This window comes from Saccoglossus kowalevskii, chromosome 19 (assembly GCF_978046115.1).
Source record: "Saccoglossus kowalevskii chromosome 19, keSacKowa6.1, whole genome shotgun sequence".
NCBI classification, from domain to species: domain Eukaryota; kingdom Metazoa; phylum Hemichordata; class Enteropneusta; family Harrimaniidae; genus Saccoglossus; species Saccoglossus kowalevskii.
The window spans coordinates 32,953,899-32,974,047 of record NC_140659.1 but is presented as its reverse complement, the minus strand read 5'-3'; the positions used below and the strand labels follow the sequence as shown (position 1 = coordinate 32,974,047).

Genomic DNA, 20,149 nt, shown 5'->3' with positions numbered 1-20,149 from the left:
GTTGAGCAGCAGTTGTGGGCTAACAAATGAGCTTGCTGCAAGTTAATAATGATTATTAATAAAGTGCGACTCAAGAAATTAAATATAAATACCCAACTCTTAGTGATTTTGCATTAGTTTGCTGTGCGACAGCGACCAGCCATAAAACGTTTGGCGTTACAAATACTGATCACTTTGTGCATGCGCAAATAAAGGGAAATTACCCGATCACATGACCTTGTCAGGTGATTGTTTACAGTTTGGACATGCAAACAATATTTGGCCACCAAACTGGTTTCTCAGTTTGCGGCTTTTCTTTGTCGTACAATGATCTCACACAAAAGTTGTATGAATGGGAGATTTGTAGTGTCACATTTTATTGCCAATAATCAATACATTCGTTCTGACGTGTTTTAGTCAAGAAAGAGGTACACTTCTGTTCCAAGTAAATTTATGGCGTTGGTAGAGTGGACAGTCAAGCGACCGATGTAAATATCGTAAAGTAAATTTATGGCGTTGGTAGAGTGGACAGTCAAGCGACCGATGTAAATATCGTCTGCTTGACACCACAGTATGGCTATACTGTAGTAAGAAGGGGCAGGCTAATATGGGTCATCAATGGAAATAGGCATGTTTGTATGGGGGTCTAAAAACTAACTCTGCGACGCGAATGTGCGACTCGCCGAATGTCGATCATTGCACTCTGCGACAGGATCGCAGTGGTTGGTGGGTCGAACAGCGTGAATCCCAATTGTCGATGTTCACTGCATGCCTTATAAAAAATTAAGTTTTAAATGGTAAAAATGGTTTGGTAAAGAAAAGTGTGTAAACACTATGTACCGGCGACATGCCGCACTGTTCAGTGATCGGCAAGCACATGGAAGACAAATTGTGGGACCAAACAAATGACACATGGTTTACGGTGATTAGACACATCACACCGCTGGCTAGAAAGATTAAATAGTGTAATGTGCACGTTGGTTTTGACTGCCTATTTACGGTGTAACGTTATCGCCATCTTGCAGTTGTAAGGCTTCGTCCCAACGACTATGCTCATTAGCATAGGCGGCAGCTTCAAAGAGAGTGGTTCTGCAACGAATGTTGTACGTCTGCTTTGACTTTGTTGAGTGCATCAAGGAAAATAATTTGCATGCAGTGAAAAAAAATACTGATCACTTTGTGCATGCGCAAATAAAGGGAAATTACCCGATCACATGACCTTGTCAGGTGATTGTTTACAGTTTGGACATGCAAACAATATTTGGCCACCAAACTGGTTTCTCAGTTTGCGGCTTTTCTTTGTCGTACAATGATCTCACACAAAAGTTGTATGAATGGGAGATTTGTAGTGTCACATTTTATTGCCAATAATCAATACATTCGTTCTGACGTGTTTTAGTCAAGAAAGAGGTACACTTCTGTTCCAAGTAAATTTATGGCGTTGGTAGAGTGGACAGTCAAGCGACCGATGTAAATATCGTCTGCTTGACACCACAGCATGGCTATACTGTAGTAAGAAGGGGCAGGCTAATATGGGTCATCAATGGAAATAGGCATGTTTGTATGGGGGTCTAAAAACTAACTCTGCGACGCGAATGTGCGACTCGCCGAATGTCGATTATTGCACTCTGCGACAGGATCGCAGTGGTTGGTGGGTCGAACAGCGTGAATCCCAATTGTCGATGTTCACTGCATGCCTTATAAAAAATTAAGTTTTAAATGGTAAAAATGGTTTGGTAAAGAAAAGTGTGTAAACACTATGTACCGGCGACATGCCGCACTGTTCAGTGATCGGCAAGCACATGGAAGACAAATTGTGGGACCAAACAAATGACACATGGTTTACGGTGATTAGACACATCACACCGCTGGCTAGAAAGATTAAATAGTGTAACGTGCACGTTGGTTTTGACTGCCTATTTACGGTGTAACGTTATCGCCATCTTGCAGTTGTAAGGCTTCGTCCCAACGACTATGCTCATTAGCATAGGCGGCAGCTTCAAAGAGGGTGGTTCTGCAACGAATGTTGTACGTCTGCTTTGACTTTGTTGAGTGCATCAAGGAAAATAATTTGCATGCAGTGAAAAAAAATCATTCACGATGTGCAACGTTTTGCCACGACAGCAGTTGTTTGCAATTGTCTGCCTTCGTTTAGATCATAAACGGACTCCAAACTTGTGGTCTACGATCGATTAACTGGTATTTTGCCCACCAGAAATGAAATACTTTGTAACAGTTGTGAAAAGTAAACAAAAACGGCGTTGGTTTGTGGTATGAATGGAATTATTTTTGTATCATATTTTTCGAAGTCAGTATTACTGAAAATTATGGTTTATTTTTCTAAATGAATGCCAAATTTTGATGGTCTATATTGATCTTAATGTAGCGGGAGGGAAATTTTCTTTTTTTTTCTTCTTGATTTTTCAATAATTGATAAAACGGTTTCATTGTACATGTACATTTCGGAAAGACCAGTGCTCAAACTCTAACACTACTACAGTTTCGTTAATATTTGCATAATGTTTATAACATGTATATGTATACTACCGGTAATACTCTGTTGTTGACGATTCTGATAGAACGGGTGACAAGCTTCCTGTCGCAAGCTATGCATATTTATCTAACGTTCATTGTCAGCATTATTATCAGTCAAGACTTCATTTGAGAAATCGTTTTATTTTCTATATTCTATTTTAATAACACCATCTTACTAACGCAATGACGATGAAAAAAGAAAGCAAAGACGCCAATTACAGACGAGGCAAATATTTACTAATTTAGACTTGCCTGCAGCCTGTTGTGATTCTGATGAAAAATTACAGGACTCTTGCGCTCACCCCTCGTTTACGCAATTTATATTTATTTTTCAAGAATTTTTCATCGGAATAGCAACAGACTGCAAGCATGTCTAGGTCATATTATGACCAACCTCGCGAGTGGTTCGAAAGGGACGATTAGGCTGAAATATTCGCATCAACACGAAAGAGTTTCAACTACTTAACCGATGACGACACCGATACGTGAGACCGTTGAGGGCCGCTGATCAGACGAGGAAGTGAGTACAGGAAATCTGTTGCTCGTCGACATCGGCCAAATAAACAAAGCCATCGTTTCCGTTTATGCAGAGAGCGTGCAACCATCTAATTTTCCGTTGACACTGCCGTTTTAGTTTTCTATCTTCAGCAGTAGTTTCAATCCATTCACACAGCTTTACGTTTTTTCTCTCTTAATATTTTTAATAAAACGATATTGATTGCCTAGAAACAGTTTGACCCACTACACGCTTTATTTGGGAATTCAAAGTGATGAATATAGTCATTAAAAATTTTACTTGCTAATGACAAAAAAAGAACGTAACTTCGCACTCTACTCGCTTTAAAGCTGCCGCCTATGCTAATGAGCATAGTTGCGGACGAAGCCTTACAACTTCAAGATGGCGTTAATGTTACCAGCTCCCTGATGTTACACCGTAATAAGGCAGCCAACACCAACGTGCATGTGTTTTGTAACCCCTTTCATCCCCTCCGGGGGATGTTATATATGTTAATAAATCAATGTTAAATACTTGCTGATTACCGAACCGTGCGGCATGTCGTCGGTAAATACTTGTTTGCCGTAGTTCGCGAGCAGTCGGCGAAATAACCATTTAAAACTGAACATTTCTATAAGACATGTTGTGTACCCTTACATCGATCGATCATTGAGATTTGCGCTTTTTGACCAATCAACCAATGGGAATCGTGCTCTTCGCAAAATGACACTGCGATCCTGTCGCAGCGTGCAATAATCGACATTCGGCGAGTCGCACAATCGCGTCGCAGAGTTAGTTTTTAGACCCCCATACATACCTCGAATGGGAGTTGGCTTGGGAGGTACTGAAAATTAATAGTCAGGTGGCGGATCGGTCATCTGACTTTCTGTCAATTACTGATGGTGTAACAACACTTATTCAGGCTTGCACTGTTCAAGCTCCTCTGATTATTACTTAGGCGTGATTTTGGTACTGTCATCAGCAGAAACTGTTGAAATACTCATGAAATAAACTTAGTAATTGAAGATAATACATGTACCGGATTTTGCCGTAAATTCGCCCATCCAAAAAATCGCCCTGGATGGTTTCATGGCTGATGGGCCCTTATTTGGGGTTCATATTTTCAAAAAATTATCATCCAATATTTTTAGGGGGCTTATATTTTCATTGAAAAATTCACCTACGCAGATTTTCAACACCGACAGTTGGACCACCCAAAACGAAAGAAACTATTGCAAAAGCTAATCTAAAATTGTATACATTTTTTTTAGTTGGATTAAAAAGTGGACCGCGCATCTTTCTCCAAAAAAATCACATTAATGAACCTTGTGCGCCAAATACAATTATTTTGTTTCATTTTATTACTATAGTAACAAAAGTATATTCTGAAAGAAGTTTCAAATAACAACGAACCCAACTGCATTGCTTAGTAGCAAATGATCGTGGAAGCGCAGTCCTGTCATGCTGTGTTTTACAAATGTTGATTATTACCTAGTAATGATTATAATAACTTGCAAAAAATAAATTGGTTGAATTGTTATGAAATGCAAATAACTTATTTCATCGTAACCGAATTATTCCGATTGCATTTTCAACACTCGATGCTGTAGAAATGAATATTCGCCATGTCAGGTCAGGTCAAATAACACCATCTCAGGTCAAATCGCTGTTTAACCAATGAAAACGATGGATGATGCCAACGTGTTCAAATTACCATTGCACATTTAAATATGTTAATGTTATTGAACACAGCATTTGCCGATGTTGTTGTACGATCTTTTGGCTTGGATTTTGATGGGAAAGCGAATAAAAAATAAATAAAAAAATTAGTTGTCCGAAAACGGGGACTTATAATTCGGTCTCTGTGTTTCTGTGCGCCCATCCGTCCGTCCGGAGTCATATCTCAGAATCCTTTGGACCGATTCCATTCATTCTTTGCATGTGCCTAGTACTTTATGTGGGACATATGCACATACAGTGGTGTAGTGATTTGATTCAAAATGACCAACTGGCAGCCATCTTGTTTTTTGAAAATGTTCTATTTTGGACATGCTTTGTCAGTTTTCATTCAAATTTGGTACATAGATTATACATTTTAGGATACATGTCCTCCGTCCATCTGTGCGTTTGTTCGTTCGTCCGTCTGTCTGTACGTCAGTCTGTCCAGATCATATTTCAGAATCCTTTGGACCGATTCCGTTCATTCTTTGCATGTGCCTAGTAATTTATGTGGGACATATGCACATGCAGTGGTTTAGCGATTTGATTCAAAATGGCGGACTGGCAGCTATCTTGTTTTTTGAAAATTTTGTATTTTGAACATGCTTCGTCAGTTTTCATTCAAATTTGGTACATAGATTATACATGTTAGTATACATGTCCATGACAATTTCTTTTGCAATTGGATCAAAGATGGCCGACTGGCAGGCATCTTGTTTTGTTTTTTATATGTGGTATCTTGGACATGCTTTCATTCAAATTTGGCACATACTTTATACATGTTAGGATACATGTCCAGGACAATTTGTTTTAAAATCGGATCAAGGATGGTTGATTAACAGCCAGAGATTTTGGCCTTACTGTACTACTATATTTCCAAGATGTATGTACCATTTTCATTCGTATTTGGCACATACATGTCAGTTTGTTTTTATAATCAGATCAAAGATGGCCAAATAACGGCTGTTTTTATTTTGGGCATATTACTATATCTCTGTCACCCATCTATCATTTTCATTGATATTTAGCATGTATACATGTACATGTCAATTCAATTTGCAATTTGATCAAATATGGCCAACTGGCGGCCATCTTGTTTGTTTAAAATGTGATAACTTGGACATATGATCTATGTTTTTCTTTTTACGTCACACAACACGTGTTCGAATTTGATGTGAAACAAAATTTAACGGGGACTGTGTCATTTTCAATGACTTGTTCACTATCTAAATATCAATATTATTTCCTCAGTCTACCTGAAGCGTTGGCTGATGTTTGTGACAAGAGCAATGATAAAGACAATACAGAAATCATGGAAGTAGAACAGACTGAAACAACAGCTCCGCAGGCTCCTACTACTGAGTCATGTGAGGTAAAAGTTGCAGAAACCACAACTGCTACGACTGAAAACGTTGACGAGACCATGGTGACAGAAACATCTACTGTAACGACTGAGATAGAGACTTCACAGCTAGAGGTGGCAGTTATTACACCATCTCTTCCTATGATGTCATCAGTCAAAGAACAGACTTCCTCATTGTCTAAGTCTTCATCTACGTCTTCACTTAACAGTACATCAGAAATAACTGCATCTAACAGCAACCTGGATGAGTTTCAGAAAAAAATGATGAATACACAAGATGCAACCTATGGGTAAGACTGTCCGTCAGGTGCTGTGAATGCTTGTATGTGTTATACACTGTCCATACCACCAAAACATTATGTGCTGTGTATGCTTGTATGTGTTATACACTGTCCATACCACCAAAACATTATGTGCTGTGAATGCTTGTATGTGTTATACACTGTCCATACCACCAAAACATTATGTGCTGTGAATGCTTGTATGTGTTATACACTGTCCATACCACCAAAACATTATGTGCTGTGAATGCTTGTATGTGTTATACACTGTCCATACCACCAAAACATTATGTGCTGTGTATGCTTGTATGTGTTATACACTGTCCATACCACCAAAACATTATGTGCTGTGTATGCTTGTATGTGTTATACACTGCCCATACCACCAAAACATTATGTGCTATAAAACCAGGATTTTCGTAATTTAAAATTTTTTTACATTTTATGATTTATTTCTTCTAGGAGCTATGAACACACATTAGATGGAATTGAAGTACAATGTATACATTGTCTAAAGTGGTTTCCTGAGAGTAAATTGGAATGTGATCTTGGGTAAGAAAAAAATATACACAGTACAGTTATTGTATCACTTGATTAGCATAATCATACCAGGCACAGCCTTACTGCTCGATTAGTAGCACATGTGCTTACATAAAAGACAGTTGTAACTATGGTAATACTAACTGCAAAATTTGGTTTTCTGGTTGGGTTTAGTGCTTTTCTTTTGGTGATCTATACATTTCTAATAGATCAAATATATTTTACATGTATTACACAGCATGATTTATTTGCATTCATATCCATGAATGTGTTGTGTAGCAACAGTGTCTGTATGGAAGTATCTATTTCTAATCACTGGTGACATGCCAAGTGTTTTTTCCCTCTGAGGTTATAATGGGCATCTTCTATTAAAATAGTAGAATACAACAGATTTTTGCTTTCTATTAGAGATGTGGCTTTTGATGCACATGTCATGGTAGTTCATATTTGACCTGAACCTGAATCGAGGGGTTGACTTGTACCTTATGCGCATAATGTTTTCAACCTTATCTTGGACCATGACATTCTGGCTGATCACAATTAATTATTGTGTGAATGTGTCACCCCATTTCTTACCCAACCAACCTTGGTTCAAAAAACAAGGCTCAAGTGCCTGTGTTTAGGAGTGATATTCTATCAAGTTATACCTGTACATATTTTCTTACTATTAAACAAAAAAATGTTTACATATTTCCCCAGAAAAGGTTTTGTTCATTGTCACCACACGTCAGTTTAAAAAATTGTTTCTGTTCCTGAAAATGCTTTGTCAATCCAAGTCAGCTCTAATTGATATATTCAAAAGCAATTGTTTATAAAGGTTGATATATATGATCTTGTATCGAATAATATCAATAATTTTTCAGTTCCCTCTCAAACACAAAGTAATACCTTTTTTAGTCCACGTTTAAATGAAGTTTGAAACGGGGACTTTATAATTCAGTCTCTGTTCGTCTGTCCGGAGTTGTATTTCAGAACCCTGGGGACAAAATCTAAACATCAAACGTACAAGCGTATAGGAATACATGTTCATGTCAGTTTGTTTCATAATCAGATAAAAGATGGCCGACTGGCTTTCATCTTGTTTTTGACTCCCGTGTGCGAAGCACACAATGATAGTCTTTACAGTTACCCTGTCTGTATGTATGTATGTGTGTGTGTGTCCGTCCGTCCGTCCGTCCGTTCCACTGATATCTCAAGAACCATATGTTGGTTTTTAATGAAACTTGGTGTATAGGTAGATGCTCTGGGTTAATTCGCAGATTTGATTAGGTTTTGGTTGAAATCTATGCAAATCAATTACCTGATTTGCATGATAATTAGCTAATTTTTAGCCGTTCCTTTCCTGTTCCACTGATATCTAAAGAGCCATTCATTAGATTTTGATGAAACATGGTACATAGATGCTCTGGACTAATGTACAGATGTAATTTGTTTTGGGTACAAAATCCATGCATATAATTACCTTAATTTGCATAATGATTGATCAATTTTCGGCTTTTCCACCAATATCTCAGGTACTAATACTCACATTTCAATGAAACTTACATAGATACATAGGATGATGCACAGCAGATACATGTATGTGAAATATTAATTACCTAATGTGCATAATTAATCAATTTTCAGCTTTTGATACAGTATTTCAAGTACATGTACTATTACTTCATTACTTTTCAATGAAACTTGGTACATAGATGTTCTAGAACAATCCAAAGACCTGATCAATTTTAAGTAAAAATGTGTGCATATTATTCAACTAATTTGCATAATTAGTTAATTTTTGGCTCCCATGTGCAAAGCACATAATGGGAGTCTTTGCAGTTAGTGTGTCTCTGTGTGTGTGTGTGTGTATGTGTGTGTATGTATGTGTGTCCGACTGTTCCACTGCTATCTCAAGAACCATACATCGGTTTTTGATGAAACTTGGTGCATAGATGCTCTGAGCCAATGCGCAGATTTGATTAGGTTTTGGTAAAAATCCATGCTCGTTAATTACCTAATTTGCATGATAATTAGCTGATTTTTAGCTGTTCTATGACTGTTCCACTGATATCTAAAGAACCACTCATTGGATTTTGATGAAACTTGGTACATACCCCGGTAGATGCTCTGAACATATGCGCAGATTTGATCAGTTTTTGGTAAAAATCCGTGCATATTAATTACCTAATTTGCATGATAATTAGCTGATTTTTAGCTGTTCCATGATTGTTCCACTGATATCTAAACAACCACTCATTGGATTTTGATGAAACTTTGTACACACATGCTCTGAACTAATGCTAGGTTTTGATTAGTTTTTGGTAATAATCCTTGGATACTAATTACCTAATTTGCATAATGATTAGTCAATTTTCGGTTTTTCCACTGATATCTCAAGTACTAATCATCACATTTCAATGAAACTTGGTACATAGATGTCATATGACACTGCACAGACGTGATAGTTTTTATGGTAATATCAGTACATATTAATTATCTAATTTGCATAATTAATTAATTTTCAGCATTTGATATAAGTACTAATCATCACATTTCAATGAAACTTGGTACATAGATGTCATATGACACTGCACAGACCTGATAGTTTTTATGGTAATATCAGTACATATTAATTACCTAATTTGCATAATTAATTAATTTTCAGCATTTGATATAAGTAGTGAGCATTACATTTCAATGAAACTTGGTACTTACATACTTGAGGACTATGCAGAGATTGATTGTTTCTGATAAATATTTGTGCATATTAATCACCTAATTTGCATAATGATTAGTCAATTTTCGGTTTTTCCACTGATATCTCAAGTACTAATCATCACATTTCAATGAAGCTTGGTACATAGATGTCATATGACACTGCACAGACCTGATAGTTTTTATGGTAATATCAGTACATATTAATTACCTAATTTGCATAATTAATTAACTTTCAGCATTTGATGTAAGTAATAATCACATTTCAATGAAACTTGGTACATAGATGTCATATGACACTGTACAGACCTGATAGTTTTTATGGTAATATCAGTACATATTAATTACCTAATTTGCATAATTAATTAATTTTCAGCATTTGATATAAGTAGTGAGCATTACATTTCAATGAAACTTGGTACTTACATACTCAAGGACTATGCAGAGATTGATTGTTTCCAATAAATATTTGTGCATAATTAGTTAATTGTCAGTTTTTCCACGGGTATCTCAAGTACTAATCATCGCATTTCAATGAAACTTGGTACATAGATCCTTTAGGACTATGCAGAGACCTGATTAGTTTTAGGGCAAATAATTGTGCATATTAATTAACTAATTGGCATAATTAATTTTCAGCTTTTCTACTGATATCTAAAGTACTAATCATCACATTTCAATGAATCTAGAATTATGCAGACCCAATTAATTTCCGGTAAATATTTGTGCATATTAATCACCTAATTTGCATAATTAACCAACTTTCACACTGATATCTCAGGTACTAAACATCACATATCAATGAATGTACATGGATGCTGTAGGACAATAGACAGACCTGGATAATTGTGGGTTAAAATCTGTACATATTAATTACCTAATTTGCATAATTAACCAATTTTAAGCTTTCACACTGATATCTAAAGTACTAATTATTCCATTTCATTGAAACTTAGTACAAAGATGCTCTAGCACAATGCACAGACCTAATTAGTTTTGGGTTAAAATCTGCGCATATTAATTACCTAATTTGCATAATTAGCCAATTTTCAGCTTTTACACTGATATCACATGTACTAATTATTCCATTTCATTGAAACTTGGTACATTGATGCTCCAGAACAATGCACAGACCTACTCACTTTTGAATTATAATCAGATCATATTAATTACCTAATTTGCGGAATAAATCATAATTTTTGGTTATAATCTAATTTCAATGAAACTTCGTACATAGATGGTCTGTGACAGTACTTATCTTAACAATGAATCTCAGTACGTATGAACTCTAACACAATGTGATGATCTAATTAGTTTTAGATTGATATACATCTATAATAATTACCTAATTTGCATAATAATTTACTTTTCAGCTTTCCACTAATTTAGTTAGGATTAATCATCACATTATAATGAAACTTTGTACTTGTGCACCCTGAAACAATATACTGTACAAACCTAAATCTATGCATAATAATTGCTTAATTTGTATAATAATTCATTTGGTTCATTGAGGTAATCCACAGACATGATTAGTTTAATGTTGATAAACATGCATATTGATTATCTATTATTAGCCCATTCCAAGTTCTCTGGAATAAATTAGACTAAAAACTATGGATGAAAAATCAAATGCATTTTCTGTATATATTATATATTTTGATAACGTGAATCACATTTTTCTCATGTTATGCATCTCAAATAGCAGACAAAAATTAGTTGACATGCTTCTTGTTTGATTCTTAAATTTTGAATTAATTAATGTGTCTCCAATACTCTCAGCACATGGGAGTCCTTTCTAAGCTTTCTTTGATGTTGAATATGTTGCGTCTTGGACAGGGTTTGTTGGTTTTCATTCAAATTTATTATAACCATTATAAATGTTGAGATACATGACCATGATGATTCGTTTTGTATCTCTGTACATGAGCCTGGACAAATGAAATTCAGTTTGGATACAAAAAATGAATAGCATACTGTGGAATACTTTATTTTCGCTGGAATTAATTTTCGCTGAAAAGGCTTTTTGGGCGTTTTGTATGGAATTTATTTTCACTGATTTTTGATGAGTTTAATGTTAAATATAGGAAAAAAAGTATATTCGCTGGATTTTATTTTCACGGAATCATCCCTTCAGCGAAAATAGCGAAAATAAATTCCAAGCGAAAATAAAGTATTCTACAGTATCCTGTTTAGTTTCTGACCGTATGTTTTGAAAGGTTCATTAAATACATCTGATTTCTGTTGATATAGACCAGCCAATTACTAACTATGCTTTTGGTCCATATTAGTTTATTTTTGGCCTCAATAACATTTCCCCTAATCTCAATTGGGACAATGTCATTAACAATGACTTGTTTTCTTTATACTAAAAGAAGGCATCCCTAAACAAGCATGTCAAATTCATCTTAGTACAAGTCGCATTTCTAATAGAAGTCGCACACATTCTTTTTGAACAACTGAGAACCAAAAATTCACCATTTCTCATATGTGTAGATGCTCCAATAGAAGCCGCATCCCTTCCGTTTCATTGTATCATTTTAATAGAAGTCGCAGCTTCTAATACAGATTTTACAGTACTTTCAGTATCTCTCTTCCTAAATCTTTCTTGTTATTTGTAGGAAATGTCTCCCATTTACTACCAACTATGTATTCTACTGCAGACTGTGCAGTGTTAGTAGAGCAGAGACTTTTTCAAAAAAACAAGCCAGTAAGTATTATTGAACAATAACCCAATTCTTTTTTGTCATTTACAACTTTTACCAATACAACAGATATCCATAGCCAACATTTTAATTTTATCATACAATGATATTTTTTACGACTTTTTTCTGCACAAATAACTTCAATCTTATATACTGTATAATAATGCTTGTTTTTTGACTCTCGTTTGCGAAGCACAAAAGGGAGTCTTTGCAGCTACCCTGATTAGGTTTTGGTAAAAATCCATGAATATGAATTAACTGATTTGCATGATAAGTAGCTGATTTTTAGCTGTTTCACTGATATCTAAAGAACCATTCATTGGATTTTGATGAAACTTGGAACATAGTTGCTCTGAACTAATGCGCAGATTTGATTAGTTTTAGGTAAAAATCCGGACATATTAATTACCTAATTTGCATAATGATTAATCAATTTTCGACTTTTCCACTGATATCTCAAGTACTAATCATCACATTTCATTAAAACTTGGTACATATATGTCATAGGACACGACACAGATCTGATAGTTTCTAGGGTAATATCAGTACATATTAATTAGCTAATTTGCATAATTAATTAATTTTCAGCTTTTGATATTTCAAGTAGTAATCATCACATTTCAATGACACTTGGTACATAGATGTCATAGGACACTGCACAGACCTGATAGTTTTTAGGGTAATATTCAGTATATATTAATTAGCTAATTTGCATAATAAATTAATTTTCAGCTTTTGATATTTCAAGTAGTAATTATCACATTTCAATGAAAGTGTGTACATAGTTACTTGAGGACTGTGCAGAGACCTGATTAGTTTTTGGTAAATATTTATTCTTATTAATCACCTAATTAACAAAATTAATTAACACTGATATCTCAATTACTGATCATCACATTTGAATAAAATTTGGTACATAAATTCTCTAGGACAATAGACAGGCCCAATTAATTTTTGGTTAAAAAAATTTGTTCATATTAATTATCTAATTAGCATAATAATTCATAATTTGTTTGTTCTAATCACATTTCAATGAAAGTTTGTACAAAGATATTACATTACTTATTAGTTTTACACTCAAATCTGTTCATATAAGTTACCTGATTTACATAATTAGTTTTCAGCTTTTCCATCAATATCTCAAGTACAAGTAATTTTTACTTAATTTTTAATGTGTCTTCAATACTCTCAGCACACGGAGTTCTTTCTAAGCTTTCTCCGATTTTAGGTTTCAGTCAGATGTGCCAAACAGCAATTGCCAATTTGATGGTGAAGCACCAGCATGATAAAGTACCAAGAACTATGTTTTCAAAAGATAAAGAAATAATTCCATTTCTTGAAAGGAACTGGGAAGTTTTGACGACTATGCCACGAAGAATCAAACAGACATGGCATACAACAATTTATAAAACAGTGGTGAGTTAAAAGGTCAAATTTATTCCTGTAGTAAAATAAATGTGACATTTTCATGCACACAATAATATTTTATTCATTCATAGTTATTAGCCCTGAGTACAGTCCTGTAGATTGTCCTACTTCTGCTGATCATTTGCCCCCCCCCCCCCCCCCCAGTCCTGAGAAGGCGCATAGACTGGGGATTCAACACTATGTGAAGGAGTGTATTGGGCAATTTAAGAGGCATTCAGCTTTGCAGTTAAAAAAATATTTCCCACTAGGGTCGATCAAATCGACATTTTCCAACGGCAAAAGAAAATATACGCTGCCATCTTGTTATGACGTATTTATAAACAAACTGTCGTTTTGTTGCGTAAAATTAGCTTTCGCCAACGTTTCAGTACTGTAGGTACATGTTTCGGCCACAAGAAAGGTATTTATGATCACTAGATCATAATTGTGTGGAACGATATCGACGAAATTCAGGAATAAGTTGTAGGGATTTTGTTCTACGGCTACAGTGACGCCGACTTGGACTTTGAGGGTTTTGAGTTTGACGAAGATGGCAATGAACGTACAAGTAAAGCTATGAATTTTTATAATTTTTACTGTGTAAATTTGTAAATTATTATTGATTTGCATGACGGTTGATTCGTAATTTGTCGAGACCGGAAATCATTTTACGCAGTTTAACCCCTGACATTTTAATTCATTTTGAGTTCAGGCGTATTGGGCGCGTTTTATTATTTCTGGTTTATTTGTCACATTATAAGCAATGCATTATTTTTGTTTTACTTCTAGTGTTGCATATTGTTCATTTATTTCCGTTGCATGTTTTCATTTGCCGTTCTATGCCGCAGTTCGATCTGCGTGTTGTCAATTTTCGAGAATTTTCATTTTTTTTGCCAGGGATCTCCTGGCAAACGCCCACCCCTTCTTTTTGGCAATTTTCAATGTTCAGGACCCTGGGCTTAAACATGTAGCCGGAATAATACAGTAGTTATATGAGATCGAAAGGTTGGAAGGCCACAAACAAAGGATGTTGTTGTTTCATTCAGTCATGAATACATGTTATTTATGTATGAGATAGGAATATAAGACTCTTCGTATGTTTTTTTGATGAATTTGGTGAATTTTTGACTCTCGTGTGCGAAGCACACAATGGGAGTCTTTGCAGTTAGTGTGTCTCTGTGTGTGTGTGTGTGTGTGTGTGTGTGTTTGTGTGTATGTACATGTACATATGTATGTATGTATGTATGTATGTGTGTCCATCTGCTCCACTGATATCTCAAGAACCATACATCAATTTTTGATGAAACTTGGTGCATAGATGCTCTGGGCCAATGCGATTTGATTAGGTTTCGGTAAAAATCCATGCATATTAATTACCTAATTTGCATGATACTTAGCTGATTTTTAGCTGTTCCACTGATATCTAAAAAACCGCTCATTGGATTTTGATGAAACTTGGCACATATATGCTCCAAATTAATGCCCAGATTTGATTAGTTTTTGGTAAAAATCTGTGCAATATTAATTACCTAATTTGCATAATGATTAATCAATTTTCGACTTTTCCACTGATATCTCAAGTACTAATCATCACATTTCAATAAAACTTGTAATTTTTTTGTTCTGTTCTGTTCATATTAGTTACCTGATTTACATAATTAGTTTTCAGCTTTTTCATCACTCTCTCATGTACAAATAATTTTGAATTAATTTTTAATGTGTCTTCAATACTCTCAGCACACGGGAGTTCTTTCTACGCTTTCTTTGATTTATTCAGTGCTTCTTCCCTACCCATCTGTGCAGAGTATATCATGTATCATCAATTCTTGGCCTTCTATAAAACTTATAAAACGGTTACTTTGATACTTTCATTTCATTCACTACATTCATAGACTCTCGGTCAGTCAAAATGACTATTTTGAACTGTAGGCATTAATCAGCGATTCTGCCAATGACGGAGAGATAGAATCTAAGTCAGGGGAAGCCCCATAACCCCAAGATTCTTTTCCCTTACGACACGAACCACGTGACCGAGGCCATATGGCGGCGCCATTACGGCTGGCTAATCACTCTGGTTCCTTTTTCTCCGCATCGAGCGGGGATGAAGTTTAGCGGGTCTGCCTGGATCGCTTGCTTTTTCCTGTCCGGGTCTCTAGCTTGTGTTGTTGCCGCTGCCACGGCATCCGACATTGTAGCTGGTAGGATAAGTTTTCCTTGTCTTTTTTACCCTCGTGTCGTTTTCCCCTTTGTGTGTAGCATTTTTCACAACAAAGAAATAAAACTCGGGCGTCGTAGCTTAATCACTCGTTGATTTTGTTGCGTCACCTTTTTCAACTGTCGTCTTCTTTTTATGCGTGATCTATGTTTTTAGAAATGGATAGATGTAATGAAAGCACCAGAAGCTCGCTGCCGTTTTTTTCTTTCCTCGTTTTTCGAGACGTCTGTGCTGTGGTTATATTCAAAATTTACCAGCATAGAACCCACATCAGAAATGCTTTTGCCGTGGCTGCGTGCAGGGTTTTTGCCTTGAAGTGTGTTTTTCACTTGAGTTCTGAACCCTGAGATATTTTATCAGAGCCATCAAAATTGCTGTGACTGACCGCGTCGCTCGTATTTTCACAGCAAGGTTGCGCGTCCAGTAAAAATCGGTTAAAGTGAGTTGCGTGTTTGGCATGAGTGGAAAGTCCTCACACTCGGCTACCGGTACTTCTTGTACTGAGCTGCCGAGTAGGATCCCTTTGTGGATCCTTCCTCGCACGGCGCCGGGCTTGCCTCCGAGATGAAGGCTTTGGTCGAAGGACTGTTGGGGCAAATTGCGTCCCTGGCAGGCCGGGTAGATCAAGCACATTCAGAGCGAGCTGTCTTCGCTGCGGCCCCTCTGTGGGCAAGCAGGAAGAATCACGAAAGCATCGCTCGCATTCAACATGTCTCTTCCGGGGAACCCCCCGTTCCCAGCCTCGGCTCTCCCGCTAATTTGGGTGAAACCAAGGCTCAGGCTAGTCGCACCGGGTCTCCTCTGGGGCCTCAGGCGCTGAATGCCAACAGGGATGCTGGCAGCCAAGCCTCCGATTTCGGGGCAGGGCTTTCGGGTCAGGGCACATGTTGCAACTCACCCCTACTTTCAGCCAGTCAGAGTTCGTCGCGCGGTAATGGTACAACGGAAACGAATTTCTCCCTACCGACCCACGGGCGCCCCAGAGGGAACCAACCCTGTCATGAGACGCACAGTCGAACACACTCTCTCTCCCATATTTAAGTGGAAAGGAGTCAGTTCGCTCACGTTGGATACAGCCGGTACCTCGGGTGGTCCCTCAGTCTTCCATCCGTAACGACTCGGTGAGCCATGCCATTGGGGTGATGCGGAGTATCATCGATCCTAGTTATACAATGTAAATACCAGCCAGGGTTCGTCACGCGGAAATGGTACAACGGTAAAGAATTTACCTTTGTGTCCGGTCTCCGCTGTGGGTTTTGACTCTCTCCTTACCGACCAACAGGCGTCCCCAGAGGGAACCAACCCTGTCATGAGACGCACAGTCGAACATGCTCTCTCTCCCATGTTTAAGTGGAAAGGAGACAGTTCGCTCGTGTCAGATACAGCCGGTACCTCGGGCGGTTTCTCAGAGTCTTCCATCCGTAATGACTCAGTGAGGCATGCCATTGAGGTGATGCGGAGTATCATTGATCCTAGTGATACAATGTAAATACCCCCACCCTTATTCTAAGGTGACCACTTCCGGTTGCTTCAACGCTTATGGGATCACGGGCGTCTGGATCCAAAGCTTGTCGGCTTGTCTCTTCATGCAAACGGTGTTGATGGGCGGACGTTGGTCAGCCGCGAAGGAGGTAACACTTAAGGTCCCCCCAGGTGGGAAAAAAATTTATGCAACACTTTCCGCTGGACCAAACACTACCCGGTCGGTATGGTTTCGGGATCAGACCTCAAAGTGTGGGATGAGATCAAAACACCCCCAACCGGATCCCAAGGCTCCTTCCCCAGACCCCGGTATCATGAATTTCCGTTTGGCAAACCAGGTAAAGGGGGACAGCCGCGTTCCATGGGCATTCTCGCCAGCTCCATCTGAGACGATCCATCACGCCCTGAGGGCAGAGTTGCTTGAGCACATTATTGTATGCATCCAATACTCTGAGACCTAGGAGGCAGAACGCACCAGCTTCCTAGACCAGGCGACACATTTACTGGTGGCCCACCGCACATCCACATGCGACATCCCCTAGTGTCACCTGGCCCTCTTGGCCGGGGCCACTACTCTGCAACGAGACGTGGCCTTAGACGTGTGTGTTTTCGCCGGCAAACTGAGTCAGGGGGTACGTCCACACCTCAGTGACGCAGACTGGACATCTTCCACCCTCTTTGCTCGCTAGCCAGAGTCAGCCAGGAGGCAAGCGCTCCTACTCTTCCACAGGAGGGAAGAGTATTGGCGCGCCCCCAGGGAGGAAGGGTCCAGGTGGTGGCTCCTCACCCTCCTGGGGCGGTCGTCCACCCTGGCAGCGGGGGAAGCATGTTTGACGCTTACCTTTGCGACCGGGGGGGACAGGCATGTGTTCTGTCAGTGGGCAGTTCACAACTTAGTGACTAGGCCTTGGGGAAACTCACCTCATGAAAGAAGAGAGCACCCAGCCCTCGCAACTGCCGAACCCATGGCCACATATCCCTGTCGTACACAGATTGTGCCAGTGTAGTCCGGTTTGGAGGCAGCGGGTGACCGATCCCTGGACTTTCCAGGTGGTGACATACGGTTACGGGATACCGCTAAAATCTCCATTCCCCCGCCAGTGTCTCCCCTATTGGGGACTGCCAGGGGACTCCTGCAAGGCGGAAGCAATCTGACAGGAAGTAGCAGTTTGCTGGAAAAGGGCGCCATACACAGGGTAGATCAGCCAGCATTAAGTCCAGGCTTCTACCCAAATGTGTCCAGTTCTGAACCTAGGCAGACTGAATCAGTATGTGCTCCTCGATTGGTTCCGCATGGAGACACCATTCAGGGTTCTTCTCGCCATCTACTGTTTCGACTAGCGAGCCCCAATAGACTTAAGCTGGGCCTACCTGCACATACCGATGCAACTGGCGAGTTTGCCATCTTCTTCGAATCGCCCAGTTGGGGCAAGTATTCGAATTTCGGGTGCTCCTCTTCGGGTTATGCACAGCGTCCTACGTGTTCACCAGAGTGATGAAACAGGTAGTGCTGCTGCTTCACCAAATGGCGGTTCACCTTAATCCGTACCTAGACAACTGGTTTCTACACAACCCAGTCAAAGGGTTATTAGCCAAACATGTCAGGCTAACACAGGATTTACTTCACCAGTTGGGCTCTTTAGTAAATCAACAAGTCCCATCCCGATCCAACGCAACAGTTGGTGTTCTTGGGCATGGAGTTTGACACAGAGGTAGACTTGGTATAGCTATTTTAAGCGCGTTGCCTAGTGCTAAGCAACCTAGCTGAATGCCTAGTGAGATATCCCTCTGTGTCCCTCCAAGAACTAATGAGGTTTATCGGAATGATGAGCTCCGTTCAAAGGGTAGTTCCCCAGGCCGCATTATGCAGTCGTCTGGTCCAACGCTTGTTATTGGAACACCGAGCTCACCTACAGGAACTAGACAGGCGAGTATTGATCTCGGACCAAGTGAAGGAAGTCAAGACTCAACTTTATGAAACATTCTTTTAAATTGTTTTATTTTATTAAGTCAATATTCTATTTTACTATCACATTTTTACTAACACAATGACGAGAGAAAGGAAGAAAGCGAAGAGGCTGATGACAGATATTTTTGGCACAGGGTCATATTATGACCAACCCCATGAGTGGTTTGAAAGGGACAATGATTTTGAACTATCTGCATCCATGTAAAAGATTTTCAACTACTTAACCAATGACGACATCGATACATCAGATGAGGAAGCGAGTACAAGCAATCTGTTGCTCGTCGATGTCAGCAAAATAAACAGTCATCATTACCATTAATGCTTTAATTAACGTTAATTTGCCGATCAAATTTTCTATTGACACTGTCATTTTAGTTTTCTGTCCTCAGCAATGGTTTTTTTCAATCCATTCACACATTTTCACGTTTTTTCTCTCACTAAATAATATTAATAAAACTAAGTTGATTGCCTAGATGCAGTTTGACCCGATACACGCTTTGTTTGGAGTTCAAAGTAATAAACGTAGTCATAACAAATTATACTTGCTAAAGAACATAACATCGATATAGCATACTAGTAATCAAAAACAGTAAACTAATAATTCACGAGCAGTAACTAAATAAGGAACTGTTTTCCTGTGATTTCTACAACGTCTAGCTATGGTCTTGCTGCAGTAAATTGTTTCTTGGAACATCAGCCATTTCGTTTCACCATGACATTGTCCCTCAAGAATGTGTCAAATATCAAATTTATTAGATGAC

General features: G+C 38.3%; 1 protein-coding gene across 1 annotated transcript in view; it reads left to right on the top strand.

Moving 5' to 3' along the window:
* Positions 1 to 20,149, top strand: part of LOC102805467 (set1/Ash2 histone methyltransferase complex subunit ASH2-like) — a 67,873-nt gene that overhangs the window by 4,132 nt on the left and 43,592 nt on the right. The window contains exons 3-6 of the mRNA XM_085493808.1: positions 5,981 to 6,382; positions 6,836 to 6,925; positions 12,232 to 12,320; positions 13,544 to 13,731. Coding sequence (XP_085349934.1) covers positions 5,981 to 6,382; positions 6,836 to 6,925; positions 12,232 to 12,320; positions 13,544 to 13,731 — 769 coding nt within the window. The remainder of the gene's footprint in view (positions 1 to 5,980; positions 6,383 to 6,835; positions 6,926 to 12,231; positions 12,321 to 13,543; positions 13,732 to 20,149) is intronic.